The sequence below is a fragment of the Antechinus flavipes genome, chromosome 1 (genome assembly GCF_016432865.1).
Source record: "Antechinus flavipes isolate AdamAnt ecotype Samford, QLD, Australia chromosome 1, AdamAnt_v2, whole genome shotgun sequence".
In the NCBI taxonomy this organism is placed as follows: Eukaryota; Metazoa; Chordata; class Mammalia; order Dasyuromorphia; family Dasyuridae; genus Antechinus; species Antechinus flavipes.
Window position 1 is genome coordinate 536909540 of NC_067398.1, and position 17033 is coordinate 536926572.

A 17033-nucleotide genomic window follows, 5' to 3' on the forward strand; every position below is an offset into this window, starting at 1 on the left:
AAGGCAAAAATTTCTCTTGCTCTCAAGGACTCATGATCTAATGGTGTGCACACAATTGGATATCTATCTGATAAATTTATACTAGATAGAGGGTATGCACTATGTTCTATTGTAAAGATAAATAGGGTTATCATAAATGATTTGCAAATTTATTTTTAAAATCTATAGGGCTACACTAGCATACTGGATATAATTTACATAAATTAGTTCAAATAATTCATTGTTTTGTTTTTAGGAATCAGTAACAAATATGTGTATTATTATATGCAATACTATTCCTCAGTCAAAAACCAGTGTGAAATTTATTATACTTGGAGGGAAAAGTAAAAAATTAGCAACTAATTTTTTTGAATTTACGTTGCTTTACCTATTTGGCATGAAATAATTTCATAACTCAAGCCTTTGCATCTTTCAGTGACATAAATTATTCAGGATATTTTTCTTTGCCCAATATCCCAGATTTTCTTTCTACCTAACTTAGTGACAGACTATTATTTTAAAAATACCACCTGTTTCCTTCCTATTTCCTTCTTATTATCATTTGGAGCATCCCATACTTCCTAAATCCTTAAAATAGGCTCCATAAAATCTAGTTGGATTGAGATGATTTTTATTTTGAGATAACTTTTTGTTTCTAATAACATTCAATGCTGCACAGGCCAACTTTTATGTTGTCTAATGCCAAATTGAAAATTTCACAGAGATCCTATTTGAAAACACATGAGGATATTTCAAGATTGCAAATAATTGGTACAACAAAATTCTACAGCCTACTCCATATTTTTAAAAAAGATTTTCCAAGTGTAGAGTTAAAATAAATCAAACCAATATATTGTCTGTCTCTCATAAATTTTTAACCCCATTGGTCAAGGAAAGCAGGAAAGTATATTTAATAGAAAGAGCACTGGACTTTTCAATCCAAGTTTGTCACTAGCCAGCTGTAAGGCCATACATGAGCCATATATCTATCGTGGTACCTCAGTTTTTTCATCTGTAAACTATAGTAATTTTGTCAATATTTTGTCCAGATGATCTTAAGTTCTGAAATTTTTTTTATTTGTCTGTCACAAATTTTTACAGATGGCATAATGGAAAGAAACATTATTTGACTTGAAGTCAGGAGACCTGAATTTCAAAACCTACACTTACTTACTGTATGATACAAAGACAAATTACTTAACTATGAGCTTTACTTCCCCATTTGGAATTTTGGAATACTTGGCACATAATAAATGTTTACTTCATAGGTTTATTGTGAAAGAAGTTGTATGTAAACATAAAAGTGGCTTACACATGGGACTCAGTATTATGACTTCTAAATCGTTCTTTAGACAATTAACTATTTGTGCGGAAACAACTACATAGAGCTCTTAATTAAGGGAGTAACAATTTCATGTAAAGTCAAAACAAATGAAAAGCTCTCAAATCAATAATGCCCTAGCTAACACATGCTCCATTTGACTAATCAATCATTCCCAACATTCATGTAGTCAAGCAACAAGTTAAAGAGTTGTTGATTGAATTTTGTTTCTTGCAAATTAATCAATCATATAGATTTTTAGCTCTGTTGCCAAGAAGACAATCTAAAAGCTGCCTTGGAAATTCTCCCACACTGCTAAACTGTCCTGCTAAACCATGTAACAGGTTCAGTTATTAACTATGAAAGGAAACACATGCTTGGAAATAGAAGCGTAATGGGGAAAACTGAAAAGTAGGTATCTAAGTAGAGAGAAAGCTGCAATGATTCAGGAAAGAGGTGCTTAGACCCATGATCTAAAGTCTCAATTCAAGTGCCACCTTCCTAGCCTTTGCCAATTTCCCCAGTTGCTAGTACACTTTCTTCTAAAATTATTATATATTCATTTTGTTATTATGTGCATGCTTATATATGCACCTATTGTCTTTCCAATTAGGATGAAAGCTCCTTGAAAGTAGGGACTTCTGGCTTTGTATGCTAAGGATACATTGTATCCTCAGCATTTAGAACTATAATGGGGCAAAACTGTACTTGAAACAAAGTTTCTCACCAGGTGTTAACTCAGTGGAATTGATAAGACAATGGTTATCTAGTTTAGCATGGTGATTAATAGTTCTCTAGTTCAGTATGATTGAATTAATCTTACAACAAATAATGGTGCCCTAGTGATATAATGTCTAGCTTACACTCAGTATGATGAATGGATTAAATTGTAAGAGTGTTTAAGAGGTCAGAATCAGACCTAGAGAGGACTCGGAGAAAACAGAGAACTGGGGACTGGAGCTCAAGGTCTCGGAGCCAAAGAGAGACATTCACTCCATCTCCTATCACTGTAATAGCTGGCCTGTTCTCCTGCTTCCTTCTTCCTGTCCATCCTGCTTCAGACCAAGGATGATCTGAAGGGCCTCCAGAAACCTAGCCCAAGCCCCAGGCAAGGAGATGGACTATGAAGGAGACAATAAAGATTTCTGGACTTTATCACCTTATATTATGCTGAAATGAAATTGGGTCCAAAGACTTCCAGAAAGCAAAACAGAAAACTACATAGAACAATATTTGAAACATAATAGGTGCTTAATAATTCTTGCATCCAAAGTCTTTGACACTGTTAAATAATTATTAAATAATAATATTTGAAATTGGTGTGAATTTATTAGTAAAAGGCACATTAAATGTGCATTTCTACCTACCTTGTTATTGTATCTTTGGGAACATGGGACTGGGAATTTCCAGATGAAATTTCATCTAAGTGCTACAGTCACCTTTACAATGTGAATTAATTCTTCTTTACTTCCCACAATGCCTACGGCAGTCTTGAGCAAGGAACAGTTGTTTAATAATGCTCACATTTGTTATAATGACTGAAGAAGTAATGCCAGATGGAGACACTGGGCATGAAACTGAGGAAAGATCTCAGATCTTTAAGGCACTTTAAGGTTCAGAGCCACATGACCCTTTTGTTCACCTAAGTTAACTCTGTGTGTGTGTGTGTGTGTGTGTGTGTGTATGTATAAAGACTCAAATGTTTGTACCCAAATCCCAGTCTTTCTTTCCAGGTTTGCTTTCTTTCTTTTTACTAGATTTCATTCAATATAACTTTTCAATTTTCTTGAACACCAAGGTCTCTCATTACATCCAGGGCCGTTTCCAGTCCTCCTGTTCTATATTTGGCCACTGGACCCAGATGGCTCTGGAGGGGAAAGTGAGGCAGGTGACACTGCACAGCCTTCCCTCACTTAAATCTAATTAACTTGAATGTCATGGAATCACTTCCCTTATGTTATGGTCCTCTTCTAAAACAAAGGACAAACAACAACATTAAGATACACTGACTTAAAAATAATTTAAAAAGCAAATTATACATAATAGAGATTTGAAGTTTTAAGTGAATTCATTTTTTTTTTTTTGCTTTGCTTTGTTTTGTTTTGTAAATGCAAATTTTATTTGGTGTTTGTTAAGTTTGGAATAAATGAACAAATGAATGAAAATATAGTCTTTGCCCACAGTGAGCTCACAATCTAATGGAGTAACACCTCCTCCATAAAGTAATAATTTATCTATGCTAAATCGAATAAAACAGTTTTGTAATTGAACAAAGTTTTACTAATAATAGGAACTTTACCTATGGACTAGATAGAAATGCTGACTATAGTCTACCACATAGTAGGAAGTAAAAGAACTGATAAGTTGTTTTGTCTACTTACTTAGTATCAGGGCAGATATACTTGTATCCTGGATTGCCTTTGGAAGAATGGCATTCTTGTAGGATCAGAGTATGCCTAACCCCAGATTATTTGATATTTAATTTGCATCTTCTGTTGAGTGTGTTCTTTACTAGGACTTAGAAACTTGGGTTATTGGTATTGCCTTATATCTGGTTCCTGGGTGAGTGGGTGTTCATTTTGAGAATGGCTATTAGTGGGAATTCAACTGAGGGGGAGAGAGGATGCTAGTTCACTAATCAGTGATGAAACTTGACCCAGGGGTTATCTTGGGGATAGAATAATTCTGAGACTCTGTTTTCCACAGAAAAAGGAAATAATTGTGGGGGAAGGTACCCACTGACATGAAAATCCTCAAGTTCCTCTTCCTAGTTATATAACTAACATTTTAAATTAGAGTAAAGGTTAAAAGCAAGAAAAAAAAGTTTCCTGAGTACATTTTTTAACTTAATCATGATAAATACTTATTTACAATTTTTTTATACTTTCCATATTTTATGCTATTTCTCTCATGTGCTTTGTATCTTTCCTTCTCTCCATCCTTTCTTTTTTCTCTTCTTCTCTCATTTTGTAAGTATATAAAATTCTTGATGAGAAAATTTCCTAAATCAATGCAAATCAGCAACTATTCTACAACTTTATAGTTTTTAAAAATTGTATCAATTTACTTAACTTTTTTACTTAACAATATTTTTTTATTTTTCCAATTACATGTAAAGATAATTTTCAAATTTTATTTTTGTAAAACTTTGATTTCCAATTTTTTTCTCCCTCCCTCCCTTTACTCTCTTCTCCCCAACACAGCAAGCAATCTGAATCAACTTTATAGTCTTAAGAGAGTTTCTGGGGAAGGGGAAGGAGTCTCCTTCTTCTCTCCATTACCTTCTATAAGTCAAACAACATACAATTATTCTGTCTTATCTCAATGTGCTCTCAGACAAAACAGAAGTAGCTACATTTTGGGAAAAGATACTTTACTCTTGATGTGTCTTAATCTGCATTTTGTAATCTCTCCATTTTATAAAGAGAGACAGACCTTTTTCCCTCAACTTGTAAAGCCAAACTAAACAGAACCTGTTTTAGAGTGGTTTCTGTAACCTATATTTAGAGTGGTTTCCTCATGAAAGTTAAGTAGTCTTTCACTTAGCCCTAAAATAAACAACAACAAAAACCCACAACTATTTTATTCAACAAAATATTGGACAGCTCACAAACCTTCCCCCAATTTTTCCAAGATTTAGAAGTATAAGTGTAATTGCAGGAGAGAACATAAAGTGTTATATAGCTCATTTATGGTTTCTATTTAAATTTTTTCTTCTTCATTACAGTTTTTTTTTTTTGGGGGGAGGGGAGGACAGGATAAGGGTGTGGAAGAATTGCTGTTTGCCATTATGTTTTAGTTTCTGAGAGACTAAGGCAATTGATGCAGTAAGATATTTAACTTCCTAAATATAAACATCAAAGTCAAAATTCTTGTGTTCCTATTTACACCTACACCCACATCCCCCTCACCTCCCTGCCCACACCCACAATTATGTCTAGCTTTGGTCAGAGAAGGGAGCACTTCAATAAGCCATTTATAACAATTACAATTCAAACAACTCCCTTGAAATAACCTGCTCTTTTGCTTAATTCTTTGCATACCTATCAATACTTAATTATATATATATAGAGAGAGAATTATCTGTCTTATCTCTCCATATATTATAATCTATATTGAAGGTTAGTTCTAGACTACTAAGATACACAAAAATTAACTTCATTAGTCCTCATGGCTAAATAAATAATGCTGATAACATAACATTTTTTTTAATTAAAAAAATAAAAAGAATATGCGAAGTTGAAAGTTAACAGTTTCTAGGACAAAGCCATTTTAAATTTTATAAGGACAAATGTATGCATTTATATAGGAAAGATGTGGCAGTATCAGTCTTTTATCACCTATTCACAACTTAGGAGCTGAACAGTTTATCTTTTTTATAAAAGGGTAATTATATAAAAATCTATTGATTAAAAAGGCAAAAACTATCATCACAACTGTTTTTACTGATAATAAGCATAATAATAATGAACTCGATACCTGGAGGAAATTGTCTGTCTTGGAGTTAAGAAAAAAAAAAAAACCCATATTGTGTCTGTGAATATGTGTGTATATGTATATACATGTGTATGTATATATATGCACATGTACATGACACTTATATACACACATGCACATATACACACTCATATTCTCTAGGTATATAGCTAGACATGTAATCATTGAATTTAAGACAACATACAAAGTATTTGGAGACCATGACAAACACGATATTAACAATCTACCTTCAAAAAACACACTTAGACAACTGTGCAACAATTAGTGCAATTGTACAATGGACCATACCAGAGGGTAAATATGAATTGCAATATTTCAAAGAAGAGAAACGATTCTGGGGAAGGAACATTAGAACTAAGAAATACTTGTCATGGCAATTGTTTTCCTATCTATTCATTTCAATTTTTCATTTAAGAACATATCTACCATGGAAATAAGCTAGACTTTTTCCATAGCTATTTTTCCTGCTTTTGCAAAGATGAAATTCTAAACTAATAAAAAGAACCAAATAGATGGGAAACTGTCTTACCATACAAGTATCTAAGTCTTCTAAACGCTCTATCTCAGTCAATTCTTCCACAGTGATGATGGAGCGTTTAACTGGCTTCTCCTCAGCCAATTCAATCTCTAAGGACTCTTGATGTGGAAGAAGTTTGCCTCTCCTGGTAAAATGGTCAGCCTAGGGCAAGAGGAAAACATGTCAAATATGCACAGGGTGAGGCTGAAAGATGAGGAGCAAGGAAATTTGGCTGCTGGTACACTTGTGGCTATCTTCCACCAGATGGCGCAATGGAGAGCAAGGTTGGCAGGTGGCTTTGAATAAAATATTCCTATACTAAAGACAGGTAAGTTTTTCCTTTTGCCATCCATATATCTCTCATGGGAAAATACTTTTCTCATTTCAATTATTTTATTAGGAATCGGTTGCAAGGCAACTTAGCTATATACACTGAATAGTGAAAAAGTTTGTGTTGACTGAAGGAAAAGAAATAGTCTCAACTCTTATTTCCATAAAGCAAGATCTGAAAAGGGAAAAAATTCCCTAGTCACTCTTGTTTTAACTATTGTCGATTCACAAACTATTTGTTGGTTTTAATTAATTCATTTTAAGAATGTAATTTGGAGATACAAACCATGAATTGCCAGTGTTCTATTTTGATTCAATGTGTTAAATGTGCAATCAAACAAGATGTGGAAGATGTTGTGATAAGAAATATATACCAGCACTGAGATGATTTTCAGAATAAAATTAAGACTAGTATATTCTATGACATTTTAAGGTAAAAGAAGAGGAAAGAAATTTCAAACCATTCTTTGGGTACTTCAGGATAAGATAAAGAGAATTTCACAGCTTTTCAAATTTTATTCAACAATGAAGTTTAAGTTTGAAATTACTTTTTATTTTAGTAATTAGGCTCTCCCCAGTTATCTCCAAATCCAGAAGCACTGACATTAAACTGAAACTTAAGAAAGTGAAAATATTTCCAAATAATCATTTTTCTATGAGGGAAAAAGAAAAAAAGTGTTTCTGAACTATGTGGAAAGATCAACATTTCTTCAGTGGTTATAACTCTATCCAATGCCAAAACATACACATGAAAAAAGACAAACTACCAAAAATCAACATGAAAAGTAAAAAGTATAGTCAAACACTTAGATGCCACAGTCTATAATGTCCAGTGACATTTTTTTCATCTGTATGTTTTGTGGATATTAGATTTGTGTCATAAACAAATTTTAAAGTGTGCTCTGGAAGGGTTATGCCAGCTTAAAACTTACTTGCAATAAGAGTGTGTTGCTTGTTTATATTTTGCTTATGGAGAATAGATTCAACTGGAAAGGTCAAATAGTAAATATTGTTACTTATGGTAGGTTGATCTATACCCTCATTTTGACTCATTTTTTTTTTTTTCACTAGAAAACAAATGTGATATAGCTGCCTTGGACTTTTAAGATTAGTATTCTTTAGGGTCTTATATAAAATCCTATGGTCTAATCCTTTCTTATCACCCAACAGTTACACTATTCCATGCCTAGACTGTTGATTCATAATCAACTCTTATGTACACAGTTGAAATTACTTGACTGGAAGCAACTTTTCTTATAATTCATAATCTGTATGGAAGGTTTTTACTTCGTTATATTATCTACTATTCAAGTGTTAGACTACAAACACAGTTATAAAACCTTCTACTTTGCCTCAGGGGGTTTTCTGACTTCTAAAGCAGTGACACAAAATTTCTGAAATATTTCTCTTATGTCTTAATATTGGAAACAAAATCCTTTACTTTGCTATGAATTCTAATAATTATATAAATGAAATTTAAATTTCTACTTTGTCACATTTCCTAATGTCCAACTCAGAAATCAGTAGCTTTCTTTCCTTTGAATATACTCTTTTTACCTTAGGCATTTTCTTTCCACATCTAAACATTTTATCTTATTCTTTATTTTAAAATATACCCGATTTTTAAATATTCATGTGTAGAACAAGATTAGCACAGCTTAATGAAGTTAAGATGACTAGGCTGATGTCTAGCTTTGGTCCTCTCATGCCAATATTTTTTTCTAAGTTACTAGCAAATAGAAGTAACTCTGGATTTGGTCTAATTTCCTCTTTCCCCTCCTCATGGTACTAGAGCCAGAATGCAAGTAGGAGGAAGAAAGCAAAAGCCTGGATAATTCAAAAACTGGGTAGAGCATGACTTGAGACTGCAATTCAAACTGGATAACATGACTTAGCAGTTTTATGAAGGAGAGGAAAAAAAGTGTATCTGCAAAGCTATAAAGAAAGTAATGTAAAATTATTTTATAAACATTTATAGCCCAGTTATATTTCAAACTCAAATGTCTACCAGCACTCACCAGTTTATGATGGCAATGTGAAAGGGCATCCAAGATTTCATCTACAATTCGGTCAGAGAGGAAAGAGGCCACTGTCAGTTTTACTTCACTGTGTAAAAAAGGAAAGGAAGAATATATAGAAGCATTTTAATTTGTACAAGGGAACTCCCTACCAGTTTTGAATGTGGGCTGATATGATCATCAGTGACCCAGTTACCATCTCTAAAAATGGAATATAAGAATGTATGAGCAGAGCTAGGGACTTCCAAAAATAATCTTTAAATACTGCAATAAACACAAAGGTAATAGAATTTCTTTACCAATTTCAACCTGCCTTTGCAATTTAAAAACTCAAGATCTAATGTTAGAAATAAAAAAAACATCTGGCTAAAAGCAAACATAATAGGGACCATATGTTCAATTTGCCAAGGAACAATTCATCCATTGACAAGAATGAAAACAAACCAGGTCTGGAATAAATTAAGAAAGTCTAGTCTGGCTTTGTTAAGCCTCGGTTATTACCTTAATACCCATACTCCTTCCTGGTCTCTGTTTTGCTCAGTTTTACAAAATAAATGATACTGTATTCCACTCCTGCTAATCTTGGCCATCTTGTACACCTGGGTTCAGGGGCATTTCCAGAGAGTCGTAGTCTAGAACTGAGTATTCTCCTTCTACCTCTATTACTACCTTGTTGTATGAACTAAGGCAAGTCATTTCAACTCTCTGGACCATAATTCTCTTTAAAAAGGATGCTTGGGGGAGATAGGTCCTTTTTTGTGCTAGTTGTAGACATCAATTTTTCAACCCCATGTCTAAGATGTTCAGTGAAAGGACTAATGTTCTATTTCAGTGACTCTCTTGTTTTCTGTTCTCTGGAGAAAGGCTCAGAAGCATCAGAGCATGGCTTGTGTTTTTCAGTAACAAGGAAGCTTAATCCCTCTAAATCCCATTGGATGACTGATAATTTAGGTAGCACTTTCACAGTTTGGCCTTTATGAAGAATATACATCCATGAGTGTTTTCAGTTGTGAATGATCCTATATATTCACAGATGTGAACCCATGTGGTGGCCCCAAACCCCACCACTACTGAATAAATTCTGCCAGCTCCTGAAATCAATAGGGTTTCAGTCTTCCTAGCAAGGCAAAGGAGATACTGAAATAATAATAATAATAACAATAGTATCATATTATAAAACTAAAATGGAACAAAACTATGCCTATCAGGCAAAATCTCCTTTCACCCAAGGGCAATAATGTAAACAGAGACACTTAGGTCTTTGAAAGTACTTTGGCAGTCAAAGAGAGAGAACTGAAAGCCATTAACTCATTGATGTTTTATATTATGGTTTCCCAGACTAAAGATTAAATTAAAAAACAAAGAATATATTAAGTATCCTCCCTAAGTTCTTTATATTTGTCATACCTTTTGCTATTTTTTCCTTCACCACATGGGGATAACCCACATAAAAAAAGAAAATTTTTCTTTTTTTTTTTTTTACTAAGGTAAAAAAAAAAAAAATTGTTGGCTTATAGCCTTCAGATGACAGTGCTAAAAAGGAAAGTCTCTGTAAGAAATGGCTTCTGCATGCATGCCTCAGAAATTATTCTTCTACTAGGCTGGACACTCAATTTATCATTTATTTGCCTCAGCTAGCCTTAACTTTTATGGAAAATGGATCAAGGCAACACTATGTGGTGTGTGTGTGTGTGTGTGTGTGTGTAAAAACATGTATATATGTGTGTACTGATAGTTGGAAGGGACCACAAAGTCCATCTAGTCTAACACGTATTACAGATGAAGAAACTGAGTCCCAAATGAAATTGTATCAAGACCATGGAAGAAGTGAGTCTGAAAGGTGAGAAATGAACTGTGGTCCCCTGACTCCAGAGAGAAATTTCATTCCACTATATCATCCTACTTCCCAAATTTGTTAAGTCTAAGAATCTGAAAACATTATGTATTGGACCTAATAAAGTTTCTGTTACAACTCAATTGGTTCAACATTTCATATTTTGTTTTATTTTTATAAAGGGTTGGTAGTGAATTAATGACTAAAAGTCATGTGAATTATTTAGGTTTAAAGGAACCTATGTTTTTCATTGACCACTACCTTCTTAACAAAAATAAGAAGAATTAATGTGGATCAGATCAGACTCACCAGTATCTTAGTACACAACTTGAAGAAGGTTGGTGGTGACTGCAGATACTAAATGGAAACTTCTTTGTGACATCTGTTTTTAAAACAAGCCACCAAACTTCCATAGGGAAATGTGTAAATTCCCAAAAAGGTTATATTAGCATAAATGTAACATCACAAAGTCACTTAATAGTATGCATGTACTGAAAGAGCCAAGAGGCCACAGCAAAATTGTAATGGGTTTCTTTATACAGTGACAAAATGCATATTTACATCTAATATTTCAATATCTGATGAAAAACTGATTGAATTTTTCTGAATAAATAAGGCTAATGATTTATGAAGGTAAAATGATAAAAGATCATTAAATAGGGAACACATGTTAAAACCAAAATTCAAAAGAGCAAATAATGGCAAATCTACAAGTGATATAGGAATTTATATTATTTTCTCTTTGGGAAATATACGACTTACATATTTTTTGGTAGTAATATGTGTATTCTCATCCAAGAACTTTATGTGTATACCTACATGCACACAAACATATATATGATGTATATACACATATAATACATATACTCATGTATATGTATACACATCTATATATATCGAATGTGTCAGATATACGAGCAATCAAAATATTTTCTTATGTTCATGAAAGTATGTATGAATATGTACACACATATATAAATACAAAAACAGTGAGACAGATAAAGAAATCTTATTGTTCACTGTATATAGAGAAATGAGAAATTGTACATTCAAATTTTTAACGAACCTAATTTTGTTAAGAATATCAATTCCAGACTGCTCTAATAGGACATTTTTAACAAAAGTGCGTGGAATGGAAATCTTTTCAGTGCTGGCATGAATCAGGTCTTGTCGGATGTTGGCCTTTTTCATCACATTGGGGCAAAGATCTTCAGCAGCATCTACCATGGATTCAAGTAATGCCTGAAATATAGCATAGAGAGAAACAACATCAGGATAACATAAGGATGTACATACTAGAATTTCCCTAAAACTGGAAAGTCATTATGTGTGACTGTGAAGACTTTTGATAGCAGCCATATGCCTGAAACTCACAAATGAATAGAATAATAGAATCCTGGTATGTAACATATTAATAGTCTTTGATTGCATATACCAGATTAAATTTGATATGCTAGGAATAAAGAAGCTATAGGAATTTTAAAACAGTATTTTTAAAATGGTTTATCAGTTATATTTCATGACAAAAAGTGTTTAAAATCTTTAAAGCAGCATTTGTCCCACATGTTTGCACTTATAAGCTTTTCTCCCGCACATTTTGAAAATTGGATTCCAGAAATAAGCACAAAGGGTATAATCATAATTTTAGATCTTTTGAGAAAGAACTCTCATGCAAACCCAATGTAGCAACAAAATAAGTTAAGCCATTTTTTACTTGTGGCCAGGTGGCTTCACAGAAAATGAAAACGGCATCCAAATTTATGATTATAAATTTAATTATTATAATAACTTTATAAATAACAATATAAATTATGATTATTATAATACCATTTGTAGTATCAAGTAAAACAAGAGAATTCCAGGAACTAAAATTTTCATCTTTATTATCATTTTATTTGGATTTAAAACTTTTTAAGTTTCACTGAAATATCTTTTTTTTAAAAATAACTTTTTATTGATAGAATGCATGCCAGGGTAATTTTTTACAGCATTATCCCTTGCATTCACTTCTGTTCTGATTTTTCCCCTCCCTCCCTCCACCCCCTCCACTGAAATATCATTGAAAGAAATCAAGACATTGTTCCAATTAAGTTCAACCATCCTAACAAACAAGAAAAGAAAAGGCTAGTTTTATGCTTGTTTGCTTTTAAGATCAAACATTAGAAAATATCTTTAGGAAGATAAAAAGCCTCCTGCTTCAGAATAACTTCATGGCAAATAGTCTGTGCCCTGCCTTCATGCTTTTCAGCCACAGGATCCAGAACCAGGAGGACATTTAGAAATCTCTTAAGAGGCAACTAATTGATAAAAAGGGTCTAAAGTCAGGAAGATTGGAATTTAAATTCTGCCTCATGTACTTAACAGCAAATGATTTAACCTATATGTGTCTGTTTTCACTTCCTCATCTGTAAAAGGGGGATAAGAATAGCACCTATGTCCCAGGGCTGTCATACAGATAAAATGAGCCAATACTTGTAAAGTGTTTTGCAATTTTTTTTTTTTTTGGGGGGGGGGGGGCTGAGGCAATTGGTGTTAAGTGATTTGCCCAGGGTCACATGGCTAGGAAGTGGAAAGTGTCTGAGATCAAATTTGAACTTAGGTCCTCCTGACTTCAAGGGCTGGTGCTCCATCCACTATGCCACCTAACTGTCCCATGTTTTGCAAATCTTAAAGAACTACATAAATGCTAGCTATAATCACAGTAAGCATCCTCACAATCATCACTATCACCATTACTATTTCCACTACCACCATTATAACCTATCCAAGGTCCTAAAAGGTAGCAAATACTTGAGCTAGCACTACAACCTATATTCTCTGTGATAAGTTTCTGCCAACAGTTTTGCTACTAGTTGGCTGTGGGATCTTGAGACGTAATGTCTCAAATCTCAATTTTTCATCAGAAAAATTAAAGGGTTATTTGGACTAGATCATTTTCAAAAGTTCTTTTTAGTTACGAATGGCTGTGTAATTAGGATGCAATATACAGACACTCCTACAAAAGGCACTCATAATGAACAATTATTTATAGACAATTATGATACTCTCCTCTTCTTTCCAGCCTTAACATTAAGAACAAGTTCTACTCCATTCCATCTTCTGCTTTCAAATTCCTTACACCGTGGTCTTATCACCAGTCCTTGAAAGATAACTTCATGCTCTTTCCTATTACCTTCTCTATTCCACCCACTATAATCAGTTGTTCCAAAAACTTTTCCTTTCTTCTTATACTACAATGTCCTCTTTACCCATTTTATAGTTAAGAACCTCCTCTCATACTTTATTGGAAAAATTGAGGTCATTTGCTGAAAGCTCCTTCTTCTCCCCTTATCATCTTCCCTTTAATAATATCTCAAACTATATCCTGCTTCTCTTCAGGCTTTGATGTGGGAAACCTTTTATGGTTCTATGTTTCTTCTCTCTTCTCCAGGAGATTGCCTCCTCTGCCATCCCACTCTCTCTAATCTTCAACTTCTCCATATCTACTGATTTCCTTCTCTGCCACCTACAGCTACTATTGGAAATCATCCTTTAAAAAAAGTCCCTTTGATCTATATGTGCCAAAATGTTTGCGGCAGCCCTTTTTGTAGTGACTAGAAACTGGAAAATGAAAGGATGCCCATCAATTGGAGAATGTTTGGGTAAATTGTGGTATATGAATGTTATGGAATATTATTGTTCTGTAAGAAATGACCAGCAGGATGAATACAGAGAGGCTTGGAGAGACTTACATGAACTGATGCTGAGTGAAACGAGTAGAACCAGGAGATCATTATACACTTCAACAACAATACTGTATGAGGATGTATTATGTTGGAAATGGAAATTATGATGGAAAAATTATCTTCGACAAAGAGAAGATCTAATTCAGTTCCAATTGATAAATGATGGATAGAATCAGCTACACCCAGAGAAGGAACACTGGGAAATAAGTGTAAACTGTTTGCATTTTTGTTTTTCTTCCCAGGTTATTTTTTACTTTCTGAATTCAATTCTTCCTGTGCAACAGGAGAACTGTTCGGTTCTGCACACATATACCTAGGATAAACTATAACATATTTAACATGTATAAAACTGCTTGCCATCTAGGGAAGGGGATGGAAGGAGGGAAGGGAAAAATCGGAACAGAAGTGAGTGCAAGGGATAATGTTGTAAAAAATTACCCATGCATATGTACCGTCAATAAAAAGTTATAATTATTTTTTTTTAAAAAGTCCCTTCTTTCCTCTGCTAAACTTATTCCAAAAAATGGACACTTCCTCTCTTCTTATCTTCCCAAACCTCTGCAATTTGGCTTACTATCTTATCATTCAATTGAAAATGTTTTCTCCAAAGTTTATCAATCATCACTTGTAGTTGCAAAACTAAATGTTTTTGTTGTTTTTTATTGTTTGCTCAATCTCCACCTTTGTTGTTCACCTCTTCTTGGGTATTCTTTCCTTTCTAGATTTTTGTGGCACTTCTCTCTCTATTCTCCTCCTACCTTTCTGACCACCTTTCAATTTCTTTTGCTGGATTCTCACCAATTTCATGCTTTCTAATTGTAAGAAGCCTTCCAATGTTATGTCCTGGACCTTCTTTTCTCTCAATAGTCTCTCATTGGGATATAATAAGCTTTTATAATTAAATGTGGATTAAAGTATCAGATGACAATTCCCAGATTTCTATATCCAGTGTAAGGCTCTCATCTGAACCCCACTTCAACTACTGCTTAATGAAAATTCTCAACTGAATGTCCTAATCTTAAACTCAACACAACAAAATCGAACCCCTAAATTGGTTTCTCTTCTTTAAATCTCTTCCTCATGCTGGTCCATTTTTTTTTTTTTTAACTTCTGCCAAAGTGATATTCCAAAGTAATAATGTTACCTCTCAGACATTAATGGCTACTTACAATCTCTAGGATCAAATAGAAACTCTTCTTTGGCACATATAAGACTCATCTTATTCTATCTCTATCTTTTGTATCTTTTTACATATTACTTCCCCTATGTACTATATAGTCTAGACATCCCGCTCCACTTGCAATTTCATACAAATCTGTTTCCTTTTCCTCTGTCTTTTCACTTGCTGTCTCCTATACCTACAATGCTCTCATTCCTCTCCTCGGCTTTTTAGATTCCCTGAACTGACTTTCTGAAGAAACCTGACCCTAGTATCTTCAGTTGTAGTGCTTTCCCCATAAGGTTATATTCCATCTAATCTGTATGCAGTCTATATATGTATGTACACACACACACATATCCCTTTTCTACTATAATATAAACTTTTCTTCTTCTTTCTTTCTTTGTAACTTAGCAAAGTGCCTAACAGAATAAGAATTTAATAAGTGCCTGGAGCTTAATAAGTTGTAGTCAACTGCCTGAGTTGATTGTGTGACTTACACAGACATCCCAAAAGTCTTAGTGCAGACTTTGGGAGATCTTGTCCACCACCTGAGAACTGAATAGTGACAATGCACTGCCACTCCAGCCTTACAAGGAAGATCTTTTCTTTTTTAAAGAGATAAAGAACCTCTTGCTGATGATCCTTCATCTCATGCCTCTTTGATCTCAGCCCAAAGCTGATACAGGTTAGAACCTGCAATTATAGACATAGCAGAAGCCATGAGGAGGTGGGGGAAAGAAGATGAAACCTTGAAGTCATCCGTCCCTCTTCTAACATTCCTAAGGACCAGTCTAACAGGTAGCATTTCTAGTGTAAGAACAATTTCCAGGTAGAACTGAAATTCTTAATAGCTAATATGGAATTAGAAGCTTGAGTTGAAATGCAGCTAATATTAAGTCTAAACTTCACAGGATTGTTGTGAGGAAAGTGCTTTATAAGCAAAATATTAAAAACATAAGATTGATTTTTAATCCATCCACCTCATATTTCATTCTAAAGGTCAGGTACTATGAGGCAACAGTCAAGAGTTCATGGAGTAAGGACTTTTCTTCAAAACTCAAAAGAACTTATCTTCTATATTTCATAGAACAAAAGGCTCTTTCCAAAGATTCACCTTTTTATGCTCTGTATATTTCTAGGTGTTATTAAAAATCCATGGAAAGTATCAAAAGATTTTCATGCTTGATTAAGGGATAGGAGAGTAGCTGTAACAGAGCATTTCTATTCTGAAGAGAAGGAAAAACAGAAACCATAGTTCCAAGTAAAAGATAATATTGAAAAGGGAAGGAAACATAAAGTCAATTCGTGGATTCCTTAGAAGGGGAGAGTGGGGAATAGGAATGATTTCTTCTTCCATTAATTCCAATGGCCTTTTCTCAATATTTATTCTTAACTTTTTTTTTTTTTTTAAAGCCTTTAACCCTTTGGATCTTGCTTTCCATCTTGACATTCTTTTTTGTCTAGGTTTTCTTTCTTGGTTTTTCTCCTACCTATCTGAATTTTCCCTTCCCTGTCTCCTTTGGTGAATCATCATTCAAATCATGCACCTCTAATTGGATTTGTCTGGCAGGGCTCTTTTTCCTGTCCCTCTTCTCTTTTCCCTCTATGCTACTTCACTTGATGATTTCATCAGTGTTCACAGATTTAATT

At 33.8% G+C, this 17033-nt stretch overlaps 1 protein-coding gene across 7 annotated transcripts in view; it reads right to left on the reverse strand.

Moving 5' to 3' along the window:
• Positions 1 to 17033, reverse strand: part of CARMIL1 (capping protein regulator and myosin 1 linker 1) — a 350539-nt gene that overhangs the window by 53649 nt on the left and 279857 nt on the right. For all 7 annotated transcript variants that reach the window (XM_051970591.1, XM_051970589.1, XM_051970588.1 and 4 more), the window contains exons 27-29: positions 11563 to 11738; positions 8663 to 8750; positions 6327 to 6476 (exon numbers count right to left, since the gene is read on the reverse strand). In XM_051970591.1, coding sequence (XP_051826551.1) covers positions 6327 to 6476; positions 8663 to 8750; positions 11563 to 11738 — 414 coding nt within the window. The remainder of the gene's footprint in view (positions 1 to 6326; positions 6477 to 8662; positions 8751 to 11562; positions 11739 to 17033) is intronic.